Source organism: Aulonocara stuartgranti (assembly GCF_965226115.1).
Source record: "Aulonocara stuartgranti genome assembly, chromosome: 23".
NCBI classification, from domain to species: Eukaryota; Metazoa; Chordata; class Actinopteri; order Cichliformes; family Cichlidae; genus Aulonocara; species Aulonocara stuartgranti.
The window spans coordinates 17,928,000-17,943,241 of NC_138958.1; the positions used below are offsets into that span (position 1 = coordinate 17,928,000).

Consider the following 15,242-nt stretch of genomic DNA (forward strand, 5'->3'; position numbering starts at 1 on the left):
TTTTTTTTTTTTTAAGACCGAGAAGGTACTGAAATGTGACATTGTCAGACTGCATGCCACCGAATGGCTGGTCAGTAGCATCACTGGATAAGTCATGAAAGCAATTCATTCACAAAAATCAAAACAAACATTTTTGAAACCTGGCAACAAGGGAAATGTCTACAAAAATTATGCATATTAATTACGTTGCAGGACCCTCTGATGCGCAGAGGATGTAGAGACTTTAATGCTCATAGCACACTCTGGGGAGAAGAAAGTGTGTTTCAGCAAATACTTTTTCCTCCCTCTGATTGCATACATGCGGCTGTTTCAGCTGCTCAGTAATTTAGTAATTCAGACTCATGTCTAAAATCTATGTCTGTGAAGGTTCTCAGTCATCCAGGTCATCGTAGTCAAAGGAGCTTGCAAAGAAAAGCGTCTGAACTTCTTTAAGTTACTTGAAGACGTTTCACCTCTCACCCGAGAAGCTTCTTCAGTTCTAAGGTCAAATGGTGGAGAGTCCCAGATATAAACCTAGTGGGAGTACCCCCCCACAGAGGGACAAAAGGACCCCCTGATGATCCTCTAATCGCCTGAGCCAAGGTGTAAAACTGGGTGTGGGTCCCAATCAGCCAGAGTTTCGGGTGAGTTCATTGTGAAACCTGGCCGCACCTTATCATGCGAATTCCTGAGGTCAGATGGCCCAGGATGTGGGTGGGCATTAAGGCGTCTGGGGAGGGAACTCAAAACTGGATTATAGATGGCAGAGAGTTGGTGTCGTAAACCACCGCCTCTGTTCAAAGATGGTCGCTCACAGTGGACATAGATGGCTCCTTTCACTCCTCTTTCAAAGTCTAAAATCTAGTCAGAAAACACTGCTGTGGTTGTTGTGATCAGCACACAAGGTTTCAGCTGTTTTGGGGCTTCTCACCAGCTTTGGAAAAAAAAAACCTCAGACATTGGAAGTGTTTGGTTCACTTGCAGCTTTCTGGGAGTAGGTGTCATCAGGTTTGTTCTACACACTGTCAAACAAAGCTGCCGTGACTTTAACATTGATGGTCTTCACAGGCCACAGCTACAATAATAATGATGGGGTATTATTTTCTTTTATACATATGTGTTTCTGCTTGGGATAAATAGAATTGCTAGGATCAAAAACATTCATTCAGTAATTTCAAGGCTCAGCCCAGATGACTCTAGTTGATACATCTGGGTATCCTGGTTGCTCCCTGCCTAGAAGCAGCAGGTAAGCCACCTGTCCAAACTGGATGTGTGTTTAAAGTCAGCTGTCTATCTCATCGGTGAGCTGATGCAGCAAAGTATAGATGTATAATATTCATTACAAAGACAATTTGACTGTCTGAAAGAAACTGAGGACAATTATAGATCCTAAGGCCCATTCAGAGTCTCCTTAACATCAAATCCAACTTCGTGTTTATCTTTCATCAAACCAGGAAGCTTAGTTCAGGAAATCCATTTATTATTGTCCTGCTTGAAGTCCCAATGAGGAAAGCAACACTTATTATGATGTTGATGGGCGAACGTGGCTCAAGAGTTGGGAGTTCGCCTTGTAATCGGAAGGTTGCCGGTTTGAGCCCCAGCTTGGACAGTCTCGGTCATTGTGTCCTTGGGCAAGACACTTCACCCGTTGCCTACTGGTGGTGGTCAGAGGGCCCGGTGGCGCCAGTGTCCGGCAGCCTCGCCTCTGTCAGTGCGCCCCAGGGTGGCTGTGGCTACAATGTAGCTTGCCATCACCAGTGTGTGAATGGGTGGATGACTGGATATGTAAAGCGCTTTGGGGTCCTTAGGGACTAGTAAAGCGCTATATAAATACAGGCCATTGATTATTATTAGCAGAAAGGAAGAGCCTATCATTCCTCAGAGTCATGTTTATCATCACATTATCATTAAAGGCCCAAACCATAAAAACATATTTATCAGTATTCTAAACATTTGTTTCACAGCAAAATTAAAGAGCTTTTTACACATTTCACTTTTCATCTGCTCTTTCAAATCAAAAAGTTCACAGAGTCAAATTTAGTTTAAAAGTCAAAAAAATCCCAAATTTCAGTCTTAATGAATGAAACAACTTTAATAAAGTAAATCAGCTGTTTTTTGCTTTATACTCTTACTTGTTGTGTTAAAGGCTGTAGCCTCATCTCTTATGGATGACTCGGTTTCCATGGAGAATGATGAGATGAGGCTCCGCCCAGCGATGGTTTGGACGGCGTCCTCGAAACCTGAAGTGGAGACGTTTCCACAGACTTCATTCAATTTTATCATTTTAAAAGATTTTGGAAAAAAAAGTGAAGAACAAAGTGTTACAGATTTATAACAGTGTTACAAGTACAGATAATGAACTTTACTAAACGAACAAATGCACGATTGTGTCCAAATAGAAAGCATACAATTAAAGAAGGAAAGGAAAAAGGAAGTAAAATGAGGAGATGAGACAGAGAGAGGGAGGAAGGAAAGGAGAGAATAGGAAGAAAGGGAGCACAGAGCTCTGCTGCTATTCTGGATATTTACCACTGAGCTATTTATATAAATTAGAACTATTGCTTATATTTTATAACTTTACTATATTGTATTATTTCATTTAGTTCAGTCTGTTACTGTTCTTATTGTCTTGGAGGAACTGTAACCACATAATTTCTGTGTTCTAATTCCAAAAATTTGACAAAAAAGAAATTTTCCTGCAAACATCCATGCTACAAGCTATAACACAGCCAAAATGATAGCTAAATCAAAAAAAAAAAAACAAAAAACTAAAAGATGTACAAAAGGTAAGGGTTAATTGGATCCAGTTTATCTTGTTAAATTTCTCAATAGTGAAGCAAGATGAGATGATAAGGAAGATGAGGGGTTTTTGGTGCGTAATAGGGGTGGGGTGAGCATGATCACTGCTTGCCTTTCTGTAGAAGTCGCCACACACCACTGCTGTGATGTTGGTCTGTGGACGCCTCTCTGTGTTTTCCGCCCTGCTCAAGGTTTACTCTCACCTTCCTGAACTTCCTGTTTGTTGTGACTGATGCTGATCAACTCTGTGTGAAACTCCATGTGAAGGTAATGGAAGCAGCTTGTAATGTTTTCCTGGCTAACATCAGCTTTGTGCAGCTTAGTTCCAGCACAAATCTGCCACTCCATAGTTCACAGTAATGGACTTAGAGCTCGACCAATGACCAGTGTTGGACCAACCGTTAAACACTTTTCCTCCTGTTAGTGTTTATGAGTATGTGTGTGTTAAAATTAAATCTGTCTAAGCAGGTGTAAGTGATTATTTTCTCTGTAGACTATCTTTAACCTGTATATAAGAGATGATTGAAGACAGTGTTCATGTTTTTACTTCTATTTAGAATTTTCAAGTTGAGTGTTTTGTCTAGTTCTTCTGGAAGTTTCAGCTGCTGTTTACAGGCAGGTTTATAGAATTCAAAGGAAAAAAGGCTCCGTGATGAGTCAGTTTGAATGTTTTCAGCGATCAGCTGTAGAAAAATAACAGTGATGACTTCTTCAGTTCTCAGTAGAGGGTGGAGTTTGTGGTTCAGCATGTAGGTCAGTTTGCAGATGAAGGCAGCAGCTTTGTAGGCCAGCAGTTTTATTTTTTGACTGATTTCATATTTATTTTTTTTAACCTGTCTTGTCCAGTAGTTGTAGCAAGCAGACATATGGTCTTATCTAGCCTTAATAACAATATCCCAAAGGGATCAAGGCCCAGTGTGCCCTAGACCCACACCTGACCAAGCGCACACACTCAAACAAAAACCCCTAGAATTTCTACCCCACCCTCTGAAGTGTGTATGGACAGGTGCCCTCCAATAACAAGCCATGACCAGTGATGCAGTTAACCCAGGCACCAGTTGAAAAAATTGTAATGCAATGTAGAAATTCTTGATGATGATTTCTATAGTCTAGAAGCCATCATCAAGAATTTCTTGATGCTACTTACAGATAAGCAGATGTGTTTTCAGTGGCTGAAAACATATGTTTATCCATGAGCAGCTAAACTAAATAAAGGCTGAAATTCTGTTGTTGTTGTTTTTTTAAAATTATTATTATGAAATGTACAACATACAGAATAGAGCAGGATAGATTAGGAAACTTGCAGACAAGACAGTTGGTAAAAAAAAAAATACAAGTATGATTGTGACTGTGTGTAGTGAGGGTGTTAATTTCTATTCAGTCCAAAGCAACATTAATTCAGTATTATCACCATCATCACCAATGATCATAATAATGACAATAATGATAGCAATAACTGTGTCCAGTGACCAACTATGAACAGTAATAGTAATCACAATTATAACAATAAAACCATTATAAGAAGAGTAAAGAGAATAACTCATGCGTCACCAGAGGGTAGCTGGGGAAGGTCATCAGTAATAATGTTCTATGGTTAGTTTTTTTTTTTCCTTCCTCTCTTCCCTTTTCCTTTTTCCCTTTTCCTCATTGGCCCTTCTTCGTTTTCTCCCTCCCCTAGCCAATAAACTGTTGGCAAAAAGTTTCTTGTTTTCAGAGCTAAATAGAGGTGAGAGGATGAGATAATAAGGATTAAATATAATGCTGAATAACTAAATGCTGCTAGTATGTGATGTAACTCCCAGCAGTATCACATCATTTCTTTACTTTGACCTTCAACACTAGTTTGCTTAGCTAGCAGAACAGCCAGCAGTTAGAATATGAACTCTGTAAGCAGTCAGCTTGGCCCTGGGCATTGTTACTAAAATAAAGCTGCTCTTCTACAGCCATGTTTGACCTGCTTACTTGTAGGACTACAGTAATGGAGGGATTTGGAGGCTGAAGTCGGCTCTGTGAACTGTAATGGTGAACTGATGAAAGCTGTGTCTCAGATGGAGTGCAGGTTAGTCCAACACATCAGACATGACCTGTGCAGTTCTCAGTTGTTGTGCACATGAATGATTTGTGTTTCGTCTGCAGGTGATGGTAGAAGTGTGTGTGAGCTGATGTGGATGTGAATTCAGCAGCATGGATCAGTGTGAGGACAGAGAGGAGGGAGTCCCTCCCTCTAAAACCACTCTGTGTGGGGAACATGAGAGCCAGACCAAAGATCAGAGGTGAGATGACCATCTCTAACTGTCCATGACTCTTCTTCATGTCACAGCTCAGCACTCACATCACTGCTCCATCATTATTCACAGGAACCAACCTGGACCTCCACCCAGCTGCGTGTCCTTAAAGAGTGACAAAGTGAAGGATATCATCAAGAAATTTGAACCAACACGACCATTTCAGAAAAAGTAAGTTAATGTCAGTATTAACATGTCTTGTATTTACATCACATCTAAACTGTGTCTATACCTTGGCTATATATTTTTTTGTTATTTTGTATTTTTCTTTTTATATTTATTTATTTTTTTATATATTTTTTAGGATCCATCAGAAACTCAAACCTGAACCCAGCTGTGTGTCCTTACAGAGTGCCCAAGTGAAAAAGCTAATTAATGCATTGGAACAAAGAGAGCCAAGTGGGAAAAGGTTTGCTAATGTCGATAATATCAGTAATATGTGATTAACCTTTTATTGAAGATCTGAACTTTTTTAGCAACCATCAGAGACTCAAACATGAACCTGAACTCACCTGTGTGTCTCTCAAGAGTGACGCGTCAAAGGGTGATAGTTGTTCTCCTGCAGACAAGTGTGTGTAAATGTTGTTGGTCAGTCAGTGTTTGTGAATAAATCCTCCATCAGGTTTAATATCAGCTCAGCTCTTTTTCATGCACGTTTCCATGATCATATGTGAAGCGGTGTGTGTTCGAGTGTTTCCACAAACACAGCAGTCAGAGTGTAAAGAATGGATGTTATAGGAGATGTTTCTGTAGTGAAGAGGCTGAGCATCTGTAGGACTCCAGCTGCTCCAGCAGGTGTCTCCTTTGTGCTTTGCTTCAAACAAAGTGTAGGGAGGAACTTCCACTCAGGTCTTTCAGGTTTTGCTGGATGTCAGAGGACAAACAGTTGTGCACTGTTGTAGCATAAGTGCATCAGTTCAGGGTCTGTGTGTCAAGTTTTGCCCAGACGGCAGAATGACAGGACCCAATCGCAGAACTCTTCTAAACAGTAAGGAGAAGAGACGGGAAGTTGGGATGGAGGGAAAACAAAAACAAACTGGCTGGTCATGCTAGTGAGGACAGGGGAACGATGACACTGTGTGTGCAGCTGTCAGTGGTTCTAAGTTGAAGCTTGGCTGATACCCTTGTCCTCCAAGGACCAGAGTTATGATATCATCATGTTGTTGGTAATTTAAAATATATTTTAACTGTAATTATTATGAATTCCTCCTTAGTACCACATTTCTGATTCTAGAGCAGATTTAGAAACCTCTTTTAAACCAGTGTATAAATCTTGATTAAAAACTAATTAGCGTGCTTATCTTTTTCTGCTGGAGTCTTGTACTTTTATTTTATTTATTTGACTTAATTTTTTCATTCATATTTCTATTTTTTAATAAGTGGTAAATGGCCTGTATTTGTATAGTGCTTTACTAGTCCCTAAGGATCCCAAAGCGCTTTACACATCCAGTCATCCACCCATTCACACACACATTCACACACTTAAGTGATATGATTTGTAGAAATGTCAGTTGATTTTAAGTTGTTTTCTAAAGATTGTGAGCCCTCTTTGTTTTCTGTTGAAAGTTTAATTCGATAAGTATCTCTTTAATTTATATATTAACAGCATTGTTAGAGTTGAAGTTGCATTAGGTAAAATATACATGACAACTAGAGGGCACTGTGAAGTATACTAAAAGCTAAAAACGTAGATGTGATGAGACATGTTTTATGTTTTACAGGTCAGAGATGGAGAAGGCCTTACCAGTGCAGCTACTGGAAATGCTGAAGAAAATGGGAGAGGAGGAGCTGAAGCTTTTCCACTTTTACCTGCAGTATGAACCTGGAGATGACTTCCCCAAACTCTATAAGTACCAGCTGGAGAACGCAGACAGACTGAAAACAGTAGAAGTGATGGTGCAGGCATATTCAGACCGTGTGATGCAGGGGGCGAGGTTGATTTTAGAGAAGATGAATGAAGGTAAGTCAGAGGAAAAAGACACATTAAACATTTAGTACGGTATGCAGATATGACATTGTCACAGTTTATTTTATGAAATGTATCAAAATATTATAGTCTGACTTGTTATATTTATATATTTCTGATGCCACGCAGGTTGTCATTTTTAAAAAGACCAGTTTACGATTCAAAGTGCACTTTCCCTAACAGGAAGTCCCCCAGCCCAGGAAGCTTCAACAGTTTCATCAGAAGGTAAGAATACATTAGTTTGTCTCAGTAGATAATAATAAAGCAGAAACACACGAAGCCTGAGCTGAACAATGAGAGCTTTGATTGTTTCCACGTGGTGTCTCTGTAGCCTCACTGTAGCTCTGCTGTATGACTGTAAGCTTGAGCTCTAATGAATGAACAGCTGGCTGGTTTAATAATCTCTAACTTTATTTCACTGGGTGTAACAGCAAACAACATTAAAAGGGAGGATTACAGAGCTTTAGATGAGATGTGAGGATGGTTCATAGCAGATTATAAAAAAATCTAGAAAAGCATCTAACATATTTGGAATCTGAAATAGTCTTACAAGCCATACTTTTAGAAAATTGTACAATGACTTTATAAAACATTCAAACATTTACTCTTTATGTTTTCAAATTACTTTTAATTTTAAACCAGAGATTTTAGAAATAAGTAAATATGTAAAATTATATAACAAAAGACTTAAAGACATATTTTAACACTGTGCTGTCCATTATGCTATTTGTTTAAAATTATCAAAGCAAATAACAACCCCCCAAAATGTTGAAGATGAGGTCTTTCTAAAACCTGATTCGGAATCAGAAACTTTATTAATTCCAGATGGAAATTGAGTTGTCACAGCAGCAAATACACAAAAACAACATGCACTCCTATAAAATGAGTGTAGAAACAGAGTTATGATAGATGAATATTAAGATAAATAGATAAATATAAAGATAAAGGTATAAATATAAATATACAATGAATATAAAAGGACAAGTATGTGTGGAAATATATCTTGTGGTGTACAAAAGTGACAGGCTGCATTGAGGTGTAATTAATTCTGTTCCACATGTGTGGACCTGACCCAAGTGGATGAATTAAAGATTCTGATAGCAGCAGAAGGAACAATTTCCTGTAACGTTCCGTCAGACAGCGAGGTTGAAGGAACCTGTTGCTGAAATTTCTCTTCAGATTATCCAGTGTGTTATGGAAGGGATGGGACTTATTGTCCATGATTGCCAGCAATTTTTCCAGCATTCTATAACTGATCACCTCATCCAGGGTGGCAATCTTCATGCCAACAACAGACTCAACCTTCCTGATGAGTTTGTTCAGTCTATTTGCATCCTTTGCTTGGGTGCCTGCACGCCATCGCAAAGAAGATGGTGTTCGCAATAACAGACTGATAAAACATATAGAGCAGCCTGCTGTATACACTGAAGGATCTGAGCCTTTGTAGAAAGCAAAGCCAGCTCTGACCACTGGCAGACCACTCCAGCCTGTGATCCAATTGATCACATTGCTGATTGGCTGAGGAGAAAAAGTATTCATGGTATACCAATAGCATGACCAATTTACGGTGACATAGCAACAAGATGTTATGTCCACCCAAGACAACCCCAATTCTAATTTTTTGTGTAAAAAGTGTGGACTTCAAACTATATGCCTGTTTTTAAATTGTGTTGATAGGCCATGAAAAACCAGAGTTATGATAAAAAATGCAATGTTTTTTTCCTGAATACTATTGTTGTTTATGTTTACTGCGGGAAGAAATGGTAAAAACTGCATTTTCTAAGGAAAGCCCTCAAAAGCACTCTCCGCTTGTGAGCAAAAACAAAAACCAAAAAAACCCCCCACCCTTTCCTATTGGTGGAAAAATGTACCATGTCGACCAATCAAAAAATGATATGGCAGCATGGCATTTAGTAGAGGTGGGAATCACCATACATCCCACGATACGATATTATCACAATACTTAACGCACGATGAAGCCAACAGAACCACATCATCTGCAAAAATCAGAGATGAGATTCTGAGGCCACCAAAGCGAAAGTCCATAAAAATTATGATATATATTATCATGCTTTTTACAACAACGTGAATGTACTATTGCTGTGTGATTTATTACTATTACTGAAGGTCCTCGTCTCCAAACTGTAGTAAAGGGACCTCTGACTAATACGGCGGGGTCCCTGTCGGCTCGTAGCCGAAAAATAGCTTTACTTTGTTGTGTGGGTCAACTTTTCTTACGAGAGACAGAGAGAGGCGTTGAAAGACTGCTCCAACGGAACTTATTGTTTTCGGAGGAAAACAGGAACACGGTGTACAGTCGAGTCTTAATAGCTTACTTACAACTGGGCTCGTCAGGCTCTCTTCTTGGCTGAAGTGGTTATTATTATATTTACATGCTTCCAGCTCCCGTTTTTCCTCGATGACAACTCGTACCTTTCCACTCCCCTTTTTCTCCCTCCTCGCTTACAGACCCATAACGTGTATGGCAGTCCATTCTCCCTGCAACACGGACTACACTGCCCATGATGCTACATTCTTTAGAGCTATGCTTGTAGCATTCTGCCTGTTAGCTTAGCACAACAACAACAACAACGAAAAGGCGCTCTCTCACCCAGGAAACACACAGTCGCAGAGAGAGAGAGAGCGTCGCCCTGTAACCATGGCAACCGTAACGCTGCTGCCTGGAACAACAGAACGTAGCTGTCAAACAAAACCCAAACAGTCCTGACCCGCGACAATATGAAACAGGAAAGTACCGCAGTGTAATCCATTTATTTCAACAAAGTAACTGTATTCTGAATACCACCTTTTTAAACGTAACTGTAACGGAATACAGTTACTCATATTTTGTATTTTAAATACGTAACGGCGGTACATGTATTCCGTTACTCCCCAACACTGCTGGTATGGAAACTGCAGAGGGTCTTGTGACTTGCTCACCAGGGGTCTGAGGTGCTCCAGGATAAATCTCTCCAAAACCTTCGTAATATGAGAGGTCAGTCCTAGAGACCTGTAGTCACCAGGGATGATGTTTTCTATAGCACTGGGACTCTCTGGAAGTGCAGGCTCAGGTTGTATAGGTGATGGAGTACTCCACAAAGCTGCCTAGCACAGGCTTTCAACACTCTGGGACTGATGATTTGTTTTGTCTGGAAATGTATTTGTACTCTATTATCGTATATGTAATTAATTTTATTTCATATTTTATGATTGAGAAGCACTTTGGTGTACCTCTGGTCTTTAAATGTGCTATATAAATAAAGCATGCTGTTGGGTCCTGCTGCTTTCCCCTGTCTGAGCCTCCCCAGCTTTCTTCTCACCTGAGTAGGTGTGATATGCAGGTTGGTTTGTGGGGCGACTGTGTGGAAAGCGGCGGTGTCACAGCAGGCGTGGACATGACCCTAGGCTAACAGGCGGCTTGGCAGGTGGCCAGCATGCAGGACCAGACGAGGCAGGACCAGAGGGCTCACTGACCTCCGGATCGGGCTGAACAAGTCCCTCTTGCATGCTGACCTCCCTCTTGGGCTGAGCAGGTGCCTCCTGTGTGCGGACCTCTGGCTCAGACTGAGCAGATCCCTCAAGTGCACAGGGACACCACTGGGGCCAGCGGCACTGTCGGCAAGAACCCAAGCCAAGCTACCAGATTTTATAATATGGTGCTCATGTAAGGGAGGCATGATGAGGTTCTGGTGTGTGTCAGCCTCCCCTGCAGCCCTGGCACAAACCACGTCCCGCCACAAACTTGTTTACCCTCTGTACATCCTGCACAGTTTCACCCACACCTTTCTTCTGAAAGCCAGTGATATCTCTCAACACTCTGATTGGAATTCACATAAAATCCAGCCGTCTCCTGTCACCTCAGGCGGCTATATATTTTAAGGTACAGACCCTATTTATACACTTATACAATTATACATAGAAATTTTTAACAATGAGACGACTAACTGGGTGGTCTAACTGGGTGATATGGCACTATAAGGTAATTTAGATAAGATTGGGCCTGATTATTTAAGATGTTGTATGTGAGTAGCAGGTTTTTGATTTGCGGATTTAACAGGGAGTCAATGAAGGGAAGCCAATATATGACAAATCTGCTCTCTCTTTCTAGTCCCTGTCAGGACTCTTGCTGCAGCATTTTGGATCAACTGAAGGCTTTTCAGAAAGAATTACAGTAGTCCAGCCTAAGAGTAATAAATGCATGAACTACTTTTTCAGCTTCACTCTGAAAGTCACTCTGTTTCTGATCTTAGAGCACAAATGGAAGAAAGCAGTCCTATATCAGTTAGCTGTTTTACAACTACTCTTTTTCAAAAAAAAAATTGAAATAAAAGGAAGGTTGGATATTTGCCTATGTCTAGCTAAGACAGTTGGGTCAAGTGATGATTTTTTAACTAATTGTTTAACAACTGCCAGCTTGAAGGCCTGTGCTATGTAGCTGATAAATAGAGATAGACTGATAGATTTTCTCTCATGGTTAAAATTTTATTTGTGAAGAAATTTATTAACTCATTACTAGTTAAGTTTAAAGGAAATCTCGGCTCAACAGGGATCTGACTTTCTGTCAGCTTGGCTAAAATGCTAAAGAGAAACCTAGGGTTGTTCTTATTTATTTCAACCATTGATGAATATTAAGATGTCATGACTTTAGAGAGGGCTTTTCTTTTGTTGACAAACAAACTGTCTCTTCAGGCTAAATTAAGATCTTCTACATTAGTGAGACATCATTTTCATCAGATTATGGATTTTCTGCTTTAGGATGTGAGTTTGTGAGTTATACCAGGGAGTCAAGCACTTCTCATCCGAAGCTTTCTTTTTGCTTCACTTTTGGAGCCTGATGCTACAATCTTTTGAATATTTTTTTATTTTAATAGTCTTTACTCAATACACCATAATGACAAACTGAAAACATGATTCCAATTTTTTTTAATTAAAAAAATATATCATAAAAACAATGTTTAGATAAGTATTCAAGCTTTCCGCTTTTCTTGACTGCTTAGAAGTTTCTACACCTTGAGTGGAAGCCACTTGTAGTACAATAAAAATTGACTGATTATGTTTTGGAAAGGTACACCCCTCTCTATAGAAGACATCGCAGCTGACAAATCAGAGCAAAGCCATGAAGTCAAACCTAAGAGATAGGGTTGTTGCAATGCACAGATGTGGAGGAGGCCACAGAAAACTTCTTGCCTTTATAATTCTCTAATGGTAGAGACTATAAGGATTCTCCCAAGATTGTCTTAGTGAGAGAGATGACCAAGAGCCTGAAATTCACTCTGAGCTTCACAGAGCCTCTGTGAAGATGGGACTATGTTCCAGAAGGACAACAATCACTGCAGCACCGCCACAGATTTCGGCTTTATGGCAGAGTTGTTTGACACAGGCCTCTCCTCAGTGCAAAACACATGAAAGCCCATTTGGAGTTCAAAAAAGCACCTGAAGGACTCTCGGACTGTGAGGAACAAGACTTTCTGCTTTAATAAAATCAATTCTTCAATTCTAAAGTCTTTCTCTGGAAGAAACCAGGCATCACTCATCATCTACCCGATACTATCCCAACAGCAAAGCACGGTGGGGGTAGCATCATGCTGTGGTGGTGTATCTCAGCTGCAAGGACTGGGAGACTGGTCAAGGTTGATGGAAAGCTGTATGGTACAAACATATCCTTAATGAAGGCCTCCTCCATAGTGCTGAAGGTAAAACTTCCAAAACAACAATGACCCTAAGTACACAGCGAGGACATCACAGCTGTAGCTTAGGAACAGCTCCGCAAATGTCTGAGACTAACCCAGTGAGAGCTGACTTCAACCCTGTCAAACATCTCTGTAGTGACCTGAAAATGACTGCCTGATGGTTACATCTAGCCTAAATGAGTTTAAAAGGATTTGCAAACAAGAGTCGCAAAAATTCCTCTGTAACACCCTGTTAGAAAAATAAGATAAGACAAACGGAGACAGAGCAGAGGCGAAGCTTTACTTTATCTTACAAAAAGGGGTGGCTGTAGCTCAGGTGGCAGAGCAGGTCAGCCACTAATCAGAAGGTCGGTGGTTCGATCTCAGGCTGCCTCCTGGCTGCATTTCAAATATCCTTGGGCAAGATACTAACCCCATGTTTGCCTACTGGTGGTGGTCAGAGGGCCCGGTGGCACCAGTGTCCGGCAGCCTCGCCTCTGTCAGTATGCCCCAGGGCAGCTGTGGCTACAATGTAGCTTGCCATCGCCAGTGTGTGAATGTGTGTGTGAATGGGTCAATGACTGAATGTAGTGTGAAGCGCTTTGGGGTCCTTAGGGACTAGAAAAGCGCTATACAAATGCTATTTACCATTTACCATTTTTATCAAAAAGGAGTCACAGAATGCACAGAGTCTATTCAGGAACCTCAAATTGGGGAAGTCTGTCTGTCACTCTTTATGCAGTTACCCCCTCCTCCTAGTGACCCAACACCAGGAATTCCTTCGCCATATGACGACATGTTTAGGATAGAGTTAATAGTGGGAGAGAATGTCATGGCGACAGGTATGTGCTATGTTTAGCTGGTTCATCATATGTGATATAACACAACAGACTCAAACAACTTAACTCTTTTAGCGTTTTTCAATAAAAGCAATGCTGTGTTTATTTATGATTAATTAAGTCCATGTATCTCCTTATCCTTATCAGTTTTCAACACGTTACAATCCAGCATATGCTGAGATGTCATATGAGACCTCTTCATCAGCCAGACAGAGTTGGTCATTCATGTAATTGGTCTTGGTAAGCGCCGTGTCAATTAGTCGGGGAATTGGTGCTCAAATAAATGGAATGTGGCAGCAGCCACACAGCATCAGCAAGGCGGCTGCAACTGCAATAGATACTAAGAGAGAAGAGATTAGACCATTCTACTTTCAAAACCATTGGTCTTGGAAGTCCTTAAATGGATCATTGATCCCAGAATTTCAGCTAGTTCTTCTGCCAACGTGTCACAGAGCCATCTGGAGAGGTGTTGTTTGGGATGAATGTGCAACAGCTGCTACCAAACATTCTGCAAACACCCCCTTTCTCAGCTAGCAAAATGTCCAGTGCCATTCTATTCTGCCAAATCATGAGTGATGCAGCATGCAGCTGTTCAGAGTCCCTTTTTCTGTATCTCTGGTATTATTCAGGAAACGCTGTTGAATATAATACAGAGAGTTAATCCAATCTATATTCACATTTATTGTGACCCACTAGAAAAATGGTGACTCAAATCCCATAGTTATCTCTTTGCAAGCATTGTATTCCACCAGTGCTATGGTTTACAAACCAATCTTTTTAGTAAGAGGCTGAGTTGTCTGTCACAGTCACAGTTGCACCATGATAGGTGACCCAAATTCCAGTCTTGCCCCAATCTAGTAAAACGTGTAACTTTCTACATAAGCTTGAGCATTGAGTGGAGTGTCTGGCTTTAAAGGTGGATAAGAGGTAATGTAGAGTGCAACAAGAGGTATTACTTGGTCTCACCTTGAGGCGACTATTGTTGTGATTTAGTGCTGTATAATAATGGTCTAAACACGTATGTATGTATGCATGTGTATATGTGTATATACACACACACACACATATGTGTGTGTGTGTGTGTGTATATATATATATATATATATATATATATATATATATTAGGGGTGCAACGATACTCGTATCGATATTGAACCGTTCGATACAGTGCTTTCGGTTCGGTATGCATATGTATCGAACAATACAAAATAAATTTTTAATTTATTTGATCAACTTTCCTTCTGACGATGCTGTCTGTGTTGAGCGCTCAGTGAATCTGCGCTCGACAGTGCAGCCTAGGCGGAGTAGTCGAACGCAGATTCACTGAGCGCAGGGCAAGCTAGCAAGACAGAAGTTAAGCTCTCCTTGCAACATGGCAAATTGAACCTGCCCCACCCTCATTCAGATCTGGCGTTTGGAACTATTTTGGTTTTCATGTGACGTATGACCCTGAAGGTAAGCACGTCATGGACTAAAGTAAAACAGTATGTTGGATGTGCCACGCAATGCTCAATTACATGGGTGGGAGCTAGTGTGTTAGCGCAGTTAGCTCGTTAACGTGTTGGCCGTCCAGCCCCATGCACAGGCCATCCGCGGTAGCTCGTTAAGGGAGATTTGCCGTGTTGTGGCGTTAACGTCATTTCAACGAGATTTACGCTGACAGCACTAGTGGGAACACAACAAATATGACTGCACATTTACACCG

At 40.7% G+C, this 15,242-nt stretch overlaps 2 protein-coding genes across 2 annotated transcripts in view; both read left to right on the top strand.

Moving 5' to 3' along the window:
• LOC309700665 (NACHT, LRR and PYD domains-containing protein 3-like) overlaps positions 1-15,242 on the top strand; it is a 267,254-nt gene that overhangs the window by 222,560 nt on the left and 29,452 nt on the right. The window lies entirely within an intron of this gene.
• Positions 4,751-15,242, top strand: part of LOC309700667 (protein NLRC3-like) — an 88,505-nt gene continuing 78,013 nt past the window's right edge. Inside the window, exons 1-6 of the mRNA XM_082524382.1 lie at positions 4,751-4,837; positions 4,915-5,051; positions 5,136-5,234; positions 5,368-5,472; positions 6,785-7,023; positions 7,213-7,254. Coding sequence (XP_082380508.1) covers positions 4,963-5,051; positions 5,136-5,234; positions 5,368-5,472; positions 6,785-7,023; positions 7,213-7,254 — 574 coding nt within the window. The 5' untranslated portion in view covers positions 4,751-4,837; positions 4,915-4,962. The remainder of the gene's footprint in view (positions 4,838-4,914; positions 5,052-5,135; positions 5,235-5,367; positions 5,473-6,784; positions 7,024-7,212; positions 7,255-15,242) is intronic.